The 10370-nt window shown below is 35.8% G+C and overlaps 1 protein-coding gene across 1 annotated transcript; it reads left to right on the top strand.

Annotated features, from left to right (window-relative positions):
* The first annotated feature begins 5718 nt into the window (after nt 1-5718).
* On the top strand, nt 5719-9212 carry rbp2b (retinol binding protein 2b, cellular). Its single transcript, XM_007228664.4, has 4 exons — nt 5719-5842; nt 6243-6421; nt 8470-8571; nt 9064-9212. The coding sequence occupies exons 1-4, from the start codon at nt 5770-5772 to the stop codon at nt 9115-9117; spliced, it is 408 nt and encodes a 135-aa protein (XP_007228726.2). The 5' UTR covers nt 5719-5769; the 3' UTR covers nt 9118-9212.
* The last annotated feature ends 1158 nt before the right edge of the window (nt 9213-10370 follow it).

The raw sequence follows: 10370 nt of genomic DNA, 5'->3' as shown, positions 1-10370 counted from the left end.
TCAGTATACTAGTCATATATTTTTTTCGCCACGTTTTAATACAATTTAAATCTATGTGTGTGAGATGTCAAACTGAACATTAAATACATATTAAAGATGTGACTAAAATATAGATTTTCCATTTTAACATTATCATTATATAATTATTTTGAGGAGTGTATATAAACTGGGAAAAACAAAAGCAAAATTTAAATTTCTACAAGCATCAGCTGTTAAAGTTCTTTTACATTTTAAGTATAAATGTAACACATAAAAGTTCATTATCACATTATTTAATTTGTCAACACAAAATGGTTGTTTTGTATCAAATTTGACTGAAGTAGAGTTTTATTGCAGAAATATTGGCTCCTATAGACACACTTAGTAAAATTATAGAATTATCATAAAAAGCACTGTTTTATAAAATTATACTAAGAATATATTTTTACTAAGTACATCACCAGTATAAAATTAGCACAGCCATTAATACAGATTAAGCAGGTAAAAATGTAAGTATAAGTTGAAAAAGTATATTTTAATTACTCCGCTAAGTTAAAGTACACTATTATTATTATTATTATTATTATTATTATTATTATTATTATTGTTACTACTACTACTATTATTATTATTATTATTATTATTATTATTATTATTATTATTATTATTATTATTATTATTTAAATACACAAGTTTTTTTTCACAATTGTCTATCAATACACAAAGTAGTACATTTACAATATACTTTAAGTGTATTGTAAATTATGTTTTAAAAAACACATTCTTCAATATACTTAAGTTTGCAAAAGTTACATGAAAAACACACTCAAAAACACAATCTAATGCTTTTATGTTTAAATGTATTTAAATGTAGCTTAATGACAGTTGTTTAATTAGGCTTAATTAATAAAGTTTCCATAAGTTGTACATTCAAAATAGTATATTTAGTATGTATTTAAGTACTTATTTTATTTATTTATTAAATATATATTTTTTACATGTTAAGGATACTTTAAAATATGGATAGATATACTTAAATGTACTTTTCTTTTACAAGGTTTGTTACATTTTGTGATTTTTGACATAAAGAAAGAAGTGCTCCCATGATGCTTTGGGGTTTAATGTGGGATTTATATGTACCATAGAGAATGAATAGTAAAACTTTTTGAGCAATGTTTATGTAAATTGTTGTTGATTTTTTTGCATTTTAATATCAACAGTAACCAGATATTTTCAGCAACAGCTGGAATTCGTGCCTTTCCAAGGAATTAATTTTGCAATCTGCTCAACTGTCCTATCTATTCATTCGACGGTTGATTTATTGTGACATCATTTAAAAAAATAAAATGAAGTGGCAGAGCAAAAAATATTTACCTACGCTATGGGAGGTAAACAGTGGCTTTTAATAAATTTCCTGTGCACTTTTAAAGTTCTAAATGCCTCGTTTTAAATGTCAGGGCTCCCTGGATTCTACCAAAGAAGTGTGGAGCTACTTTGAGTCTGAATAACGGTGTGAAAAGCGATTTATCTGCAGGGGCTAAATATGCCCCATATCATCCATTCTAAAATGAAGTTTAACTTATATAGCGCCTTTCTAGAAACCCAAGGACGCTTTACAATTAGCATGTTTTACAGACAAGTACATCACATCCACACACCGGTGAGAAGCGGCAGCCAATAGCGCACAGCGTACTCTCAACCGGAAACAACCGTCCACCTGGAGGACTGCATCGGGCACTACAGCGTTTACCCAGGACAGAGTGCAAATCCATATCTGGGCACAGTCATACATACATTTTACACACACACAAACTTACATACATACCACACACACACTGGATCAATTTAGAGTATCCTATTTTCTGGGCAATTTACAGTATTCAATTTACCTGATCTCCATGTTTTTGGACTGTGGGAGGAATCCAGAGTCCCCAGAGGAAACCCACGCAGACACGAGGAGAACATGGAAACTCCACCCAGATAGGGACTTGAACCCAAGACCCCCCCAGTGCTGGGAGGCGAACGTGCTAACCACTAAGCCACCGTGCCGGCCGACTGTTTGGGCAAAGTGCACAAAATACTGGATCTTAGAAATTCAACCAATTTTCAATAAAGGTAAGTACTTTTTAATCACGTTTTAATACACCCAAAGTCCGTTTCACACCGGAACTCCCCTTTAAGTGTGACCCATATTTAAAATCATTCTAGAGGATGATGTAAGAGTATTATTTAACATTGAGTGGGCATGTACGGTACATTCGCCTTTACAAAAGGTTTTACACACTGCAGAGAATATCTTAAAAGTACAGCCATTCAGTAAAATGCAACAGTTTTATTTTGTAACTCAACTACAGTGAGGAACAAGACCCCACGAGGATTCATGACCCAGAAAGAGCGTCTACAGCGTAAAGTACTGAGAGCTGCTAACGCTAGCCGTGTCTTCTCCTTTTTTTTATTTTTAATTTCTCTGATGCAACAGTTCAATTCTATTTTTTCAGGTGAAAGGTGCTTCCTCCTTTAATTAACCCTTGCATATTTTTGTTACTCGTTTACTTTGTTACTTTTGTATTTAATTCAGCAAAATTAAGCAATTTTACAATGCTTTACACATGCTTGCTTCACCTAAATTGCAAGCAATATAAACAGCTTACATGGTTAATATTTGCCCTTTACCTTTCTTATGTTACATTTCTTTCAAAAAGTGCTACTCTTTTTTTTATTAGTTTTTTTTTATAAAATGTAAAATAAAATGAATTTAACTCAAGATATGAGTAGAAAATTTGTTTAGTTTCAAATTTACAAATGAAGCAATGTTTATTAGCCCTTGGCCAAATATACTGTATGTAATATAAATGTGTAGGGGGGGGGGGGGGGGTGTACAGTGTGTGTTTATCGAAAATGTGTTTTGATATTTGTTTTTCACAAAAAATGAGCCAATGCCAATGAGTTTGAGTTAGAAAAAATATTTTTTTTGTATCATTTGATGAACAATGAAAACGGGTCCCACAGACCCGAACACCACACAAGGGTTTAACAGCTTTAACATGTATTTGTATCAGGCTACAAACAGGGCATTCTGTGTAGCCTCACTATTATTAACTTCATAATAAAAAATGAACTTTATTATGATCATGTTTTGTTTTTTGGGATGTAATGTTGTAACGGGGCTCGAGCTCTTTTATTAAATGATTGAAACCAGGGTTCTCTCCTAATCTAATCATGAGAGGATCTTTTGATCTAGGTAGAACAAACAAACAATGAGCCTGACTGTGGTGCTTTATTAAAAACAAAAACACCAGCATTACTTTAACTACAGTTATTTTTTCCTTACTACTGGATGCATTGTTGTGTTCTTTTTAAGAAATATCAGCTTTTCTTCCTGCTCCACCCTTGACAGTTTAAAAGCATAAATCAAATGCTCATCTTCTTTTTAAAACTCATATAATTATTAGAATAATAATTCCCTGAAGTGTGACTGGAATGAAGCCTTCATAAGTTTAGGGAAATTGCAGGTTCTCCTGTGATTTATTTGTACCTATATTACATGAGTACGACCCCATAAGTATTTTGTATTTACTTATTCATAGAGAACAGGGGCGGCACGGTGGCGCAGTGGGTAGCACTTCCGCCTCACAGCAAGACGGCCTGGGTTCGATTCCCGGCTGGGGCGACCCGGGTCTTTCTGTGCGGAGTTTGCACGTTCTCCCCGTGTCTGCGTGGGTTTCCTCCGGGTTCTCCGGAGGTTCTCCGGTTTCCTCCCACAGTCCAAAGACGGCATGTTCAGGCTGATTGGAACTTGATTGAAATTGCCCCTTAGGTGTGAGTGTGTGAGTGAATGTGTCTGTACTGTTACCGACCTACGAGTCCTCATCTGAGGACGAGATCATAGAACCTTGTGAATAAACGTTACCTATCCTGCCACGAAATAGCTGACGGGCTGATGTGGCGTTAAACTCGACTGACCTGACCTGACCTTCATAGAGAACAGTTACACCATAAGTGTTGGGAAAGTACAAGGTTTTAGAAAGTTACCTAGTTGTTACACTTTTGTTCCTGCATGGTTGTACTGTATTAACACGTACAGTTAAAGTACCTGTAGGAGCCGGTAAGTATTTTAAATGTCCTGGTTCATCCAGACAAGTTATACCGTAAGAAAAGGGAACTGTATTATATCATTAAGCGTTACAGTGACATATTGATTGGCTTCTTTCATACTACGCCCAAAACACATCCATGATTAATTAAGAGAATTAGTACAGTCTTTTTGCGCATTTGGCCTAAATCCATGCAGCAGTGCAATGCATAATTGAGTGGTGCGCTATAGATCACTAAAATAGGGCCCTAAGTCTTAAACGCCACATGCCACGTGTCTTACGGGGACACATGGGTTGAGAGAGTAGTGAAATTGGTTTTAGCTTTTACTCTGCTTGACTGAAATGTTCTTTTTGGGTAGTGACAAGCCTCCACCCATGATCCCGTAATATTCAGCTGCCAGCAAAAATGTAAAAAAAAAAAAAAGTGCTTCTTATGGCTCTGTGTAAATACAGGGCTGCTGCTGCAGGGCTGTGGGTGTGTTTGACAGGCGGCTGTATGCTAAACGGGAGGTCAGGCTTCCTGTTAATGCCCCAAACCCTCTCTGCCACAAAAATAGCCATCATTCAGGATGAGAAAGCTGTGTTCTGTGCTGCCGTGTGACCCTCAGAATACAAGAGTGGATTTAAATGAGATATTGCCAATATGACTCCATCAAATGACAGAATAATAGCAGATTGCTGCTGCTGCACTGAGAAACAGTCCCTCTGTTTTATTCAATTTTACTTTTTTCATTCATAAATCCGCCCCTCGCTTTCTAATTTCGACCAGAAATACGCCAGCCTTTGTAAGTGGCTGTGATGTGAAAATAAAAAGAATACATTTAATATAAAGATAACTGCTGCCCTCTTAAAACCCTCAAAATGACAGTGCTCACGGCTTAATCAGGAGCCAAAGAAATCAACAGTGTTACATGGCTTTCCTTAAAGGCTAGCATTAATCTTAAAGCTCTAATAATAATGCTGACTCCAGGCTAGACAGTTCTTATTATAAAAAAAAGTTATTGTTCTGGACAATGGCAAGAAAGGAACTCATTCAGACAGCAGTTACTTACAGTGATAGTGAACAGTGCACACCCACACTAGGTGTCCACACACAGTCTGTCCAACTGTCTGGTTTATTTTTTTCTTGTTAATTTTCTGAAACATGATAATAATAATAATAACACTCTCTCACATAGTCATAATCATGGATGAAATGCAAACACTCATTTTTGCGGTAACACTTACTTGTTATCTGTGTAAAATAGTTTTTTTAAGGGGTGACACTTATGATATAGTATGTGTGACAGCCACAGTTCTAAGGAAGTAATGTTTCCCATGAAATGCTATAGGAAGTGAACACAGATTTTTTGTTGCCCACCTATGAAACACAAAAACGAGAAATTGGTATGAAATAAACAACATATTTTTGTGCCATACTTAGAATATGAAGTGAATATGACTTATCATTATGAAGATATTGAAAGAAAACAATAATATTATGTGAAAGAAGAATACAAATACAGAATATGGGCCCTATTTAATGTTGTGTTTGTGTTGGCGGGGGGTATCTATTTTTGGCTTCTTTCCCATCACCCTATCTTCTTATCATTTGTACCCTGACCTCACGCCTGTTTGAGTATAAAATGACCAGAACACCACGAACCCTCCTCTCCTGACACAGTGCTTCAGCCCAAAGTCCATCACTGAGAGCACCATGCCTGTAGACCTCAATGGGAGATGGGTGCTGGAGACGAACCAGAACTTTGACGACTTTATGAAAGTTCTGGGTAAGCCTGTAAAGACTTGGATGGTGATTTATTTCCTGTAAACAGGACAGGACAGCATGCTGATTGCAGTTGGAAAATAGGAGTACAGTTATACAGCTCTGGAAAAAAGAAGATACCACTTAAAAATGATGAATTTCTTTTTTTTTTTTTATTTAACCAAATTGAAAACCTCTGGAATATAATCAAGAGGAAGGTGGACCATCACAAGCCATCAAACCAAACTGAACTGCTTGGATTGTTGCACCAGGAGTGACTTACATAATGTTATCCAAAAGCAGTGTGTAAGACTGGTGGAGGAGAACATGCCAAGATGCATGAAAACCAGGGTTATTGCACCAAATATTGATTTCTGGACTCTTAAAACTTTATGAAAATAAACGTGTCGCCTTCTTTTCAACAGGCATTGATTTCGCCACGCGCAAGATCGCCCTCCTCCTGTCTCAAACCAAGGTCATTATCCAGGATGGAGACAAGTTCACGATTAAGACCCTCAGCACCTTCAGGAATTACGAGATGAGCTTCACTATCGGCGAGGAGGTCGAGGAGTACACTAAAGGACTTGACAACAGGGTGGTGAAGGTGAGGCCGTGATGAACGGGTGTTAATGTCTTACGTCTTTTTCCACTTACCTTAATGCAATAAGTCTTGCTTGACCTGCACTTACCCACCCTCTCGGCCTTGGCTCCCATCCCAGCACTGTCTTCGGCTCTGGTGATGGAAATCGTGTAAAAAAAGTAAATAGAGGATATTCATCAAGACTCACTCACCGAGACAAAAGTACACTAGGCAGTGATTTATAAGACTCATTTTCAAAGCACTGGATGGGCCAAAAGCGAATAGATTAAACACTCATTTCAAGAATTCACCACATACCGTTTAAATGACATTTAGTCCCAGGGAATTTGGTTTGATCTGATAAAATACTGCTCTAAAATGATGATCTGGCTTCTCTAAGGCCAGATATTGTAAAATTCCCTTGGAATAGCACTTAAAATGTTCTGCATTGTAGCTTAATACTAAAGTCATCCAAACTATGAAGAAAAACATATGGAATTATTTAGTAAACCAAAAAGAAAGGGTCAAACAAACCACAATATGTTTCATATTTTAGATTAATTTTTGCTTAGATAACAGCTTTGCACATCTTGTCTGGATTTTCTCAGTCAGCTTTATGAGGTAGAGTCACCTGTAATTCAAGCTTTCAGTTAACAGCTGTGCTGAACTTGTCAAGAGTTAATTACTTTAATTTCTTGTCCTCTTAATGTGTTTGAGAGCATCAGTTGTAAAGTTGTGAAGAGGTAGAGTTACAGGTATACAGTGAATAGCTCTATTTAGGCTATGTTCTAATTAATATTATGGCAAGATCTACTCAACTAAGTAAAGAAAAAATACTTGAAGAAATGAAGGTTAGTCACGGAACATCAAAAACGAACATCAAAACCAGCCTTAGAAACCACAAGTTAACAGCTCCCCAGATATGAGACACCTAAATGCTTGACAGTTTGTTTAACACTTTTGAGTAATTACATGATAAATTATGTGTTCCTTCTTACTCTAGATGACTTCAGCATTTTCTTAAAGCTCTGTTTTTCCTGTTCACACAACACTAAAAAAAAAGTTTTAAAATCTCCACCAAGCTTAGTTTTCCATCAAAAACAGCATCTTCATGTGGTTGGGAGGCCAAACTGCAGAAATAATTAAGAAACTCAAGAAGTACATGTGGACATGGCTTTAAATACCTCCTCATGTTGTACCTTTAAACTCATTCACACTATTTCTACACTGCGTCTAAGCAAGCATAATAAGCTAGATAACTAGATTTGTGTCAGTCCTGTTACTGTCTGTCCGCCTGCCACAGACTCTGGTTCTCTCAATAAAGACTCCATTTCCCAGGATACACCTGTGTCGTCATCCTTCTAGTTAGTTCACGTGTCTTTCCCCAGTATAAATAGCCCTTGTTTTTCCTATTCTAATCTATTCCCATAGGTAACTTCACATTTCTTTTGTGCATGACTGTATGTTACCAACCCTTTTTGTATCTCTGACCATCCTTTTTCGCAAAGCCTTTTGTTGTTTAGTTAGCCTACTCGTTGCCTACCTGTTTTGTTTATTTGACCACCCTTTTGCCTTGCCCTTTTAATTATATACTGGATTTCCTGTGTATGATCTCCTTGTCTACTCACTCTGGTATGCTGTTTGTTTACACTGTCCTTTGGTTACTGATCCTGCCTGTCCCTGATTATTCTTATAAGTGCAACCTCTTATTTAATAAATTGTGTGTTTGGTATCACTTACGGATAAAAGTCAATATTGTTACAAATATATAATGAATTTCTTTAATCCATGATTTGGAGTCACATTCAGACACATATACAGTCAGAATCTCTTTATAGTTGGGGGCAGGACAACAGAGAGACAAACTTACATATTGGATTATTAAAGAAAGGCCAAGAACTGATTGAACCATTGCTATGCCTATCCATGCCCACAGTCTCATTGTGTTTGACTGTACAGATCAGACTTCACCGGAGCCAAAGCCTCTGTGTTTGAGGAGACGTAGCTCAGTGTGAATGAGAGAGGGCAGGAACAGGCCACGGCACTGTTGACTGACGAGCTTGTCTTTACAGACTCTGATCACCTGGGAGGGCGAGGAATTGGTGTGTATACAAAAGGGTGAGAAGGCCAACCGTGGATGGAAGCACTGGCTAGAGGGAGATAAACTGCACTTGGTGAGCCTCCAATTGCTTTGTTTTACAGGGTAACATTTAATTGCACATTTAAATCGTTCAAATCAACTAACCAAGCACTGACTATATATAGTAAAGTAATACTGGATAGGACCTGCCTTCACATTGAAAACAGCTTTAGTATTTTGTAGCACGAATTCCATAAGATGTTGAAGGCATTGCATTGAGATTCGGGTCCATGGTCACATGACTGAATCATGCAATTGTATTTAATGCAGCGAATCTCATGTTCTTCCAAATCACAAAAATGTTTTACTGGATTCAGATCCACAGAATAGAAAAGGCCTCTAAAAACACTCATTCAGTACATTTTAGTATTCCAGATATTTTTGGTAGAAATGAGATGATCAAAGACGAAAAAAATAACCATTCATACTGTTATCAGGGAAAAAAAAAGTTGTATATTACATATTATGTTATTTTGCATTCTCACACTAACATACTACATTTCCTTTTTATCATTTATGATCGCAGGAGCTGTACTGTGAAGATGTTGTTTGTCATCAAGTGTTCAAGAAACAGGGTTAGTGTTCACTCTCTGTGCTCACTAAAAAAATGATAAATGTAAAATAACTGTATTGGCAATTTATATCAATAAAGAAACCACAAAATAAAAACACAAATGGATTTGTATGTGTGTTTTACATGTATTTTTCAACAAGACAATAACTAAGACTAACTTGTCATTAGTTATTAATTGCTTGAATTTCTTACCTCTTAATGTGTTTGAGAGCATCAGTTGTAAAGTTGTGAAGAGGTAGAGTTGGTATACAGTAAATAGCCCTATTTGAGTAACGTTCTAATCCATATTATAGCAAGAACAATTCAACTATTCAAGTAAAGAAAATAAATTGACTTTGCTTTGAATAAAGGTCAGTTAATCTAAAAAAAATTAAAACTTTGAAAGTATCCTTAAATGCAGTCGAAAAACCATCAAACATGTTATGATGAAACTGGCTCTCATCAGGACTGCCCCAGTCAAAAGTTTGGACACACATTCATTTTCATAATTCATTTTCTACATTGTAGATTAATATTAAAGACATCAAAGCAATTAAGGGACACATATAGAATTACGTAGTAAACAGCAAAAGAAGTGTTTGTCCTCCACAATCCCCTGATGTAAACCTGATCAACCGAGATGGGTGACCTCCAGGAACTCCTTCAAGATGCTGAGAAAACTATTCCAGAAGACTCTACCTCATAAAGTCACTGAGATTAAAATACCAAAAGAAGTTAAATGTGGCTACTTAGAAGAATCTAAAGTGAAGTATTAAACATATTTAGGTTTGTTTAAGACTTTATGTTTACTATACAATTTCACATGCATTCCTGTATAGCTTTGATGAAGTTTATTATCCCTTTCAGACCTGGATTATCCACAGTGATGGAAAAAAAAATGTAAGAATGCTGTTTTTTGTCTGTAGAGCACAGAAAAGAAGACTACTCTACTAATTTTCTACTAAATTTAACAGCAAATAAATAAAATTAACTACAATATATATATATTTTTTTTACATTGTATTGAAAGACTGTGTGTAGTATTGTATATCTCATATTGACCTTTTTTATTTCATAAATCATCCCTAAATAATTAAAAAAGCATAAGTAAAAAAGTGATTAAATAAGTAAAATGAGCTGTTTCTTTGCCTCAATGGGTCTAGTAGTATTTTTTCCTGTTTCATTGGTTTATAAATGTTTTAATTGGCTGGCTCATGATCTATTCTGATGAACAACAGCTCTCAAATATTTTGAACAATTTAACATTTTGACAGACAGAC

Source organism: Astyanax mexicanus, chromosome 8 (assembly GCF_023375975.1).
Source record: "Astyanax mexicanus isolate ESR-SI-001 chromosome 8, AstMex3_surface, whole genome shotgun sequence".
NCBI lineage: Eukaryota > Metazoa > Chordata > Actinopteri > Characiformes > Acestrorhamphidae > Astyanax > Astyanax mexicanus.
This window is presented reverse-complemented; position numbering and strand designations above follow the sequence as displayed.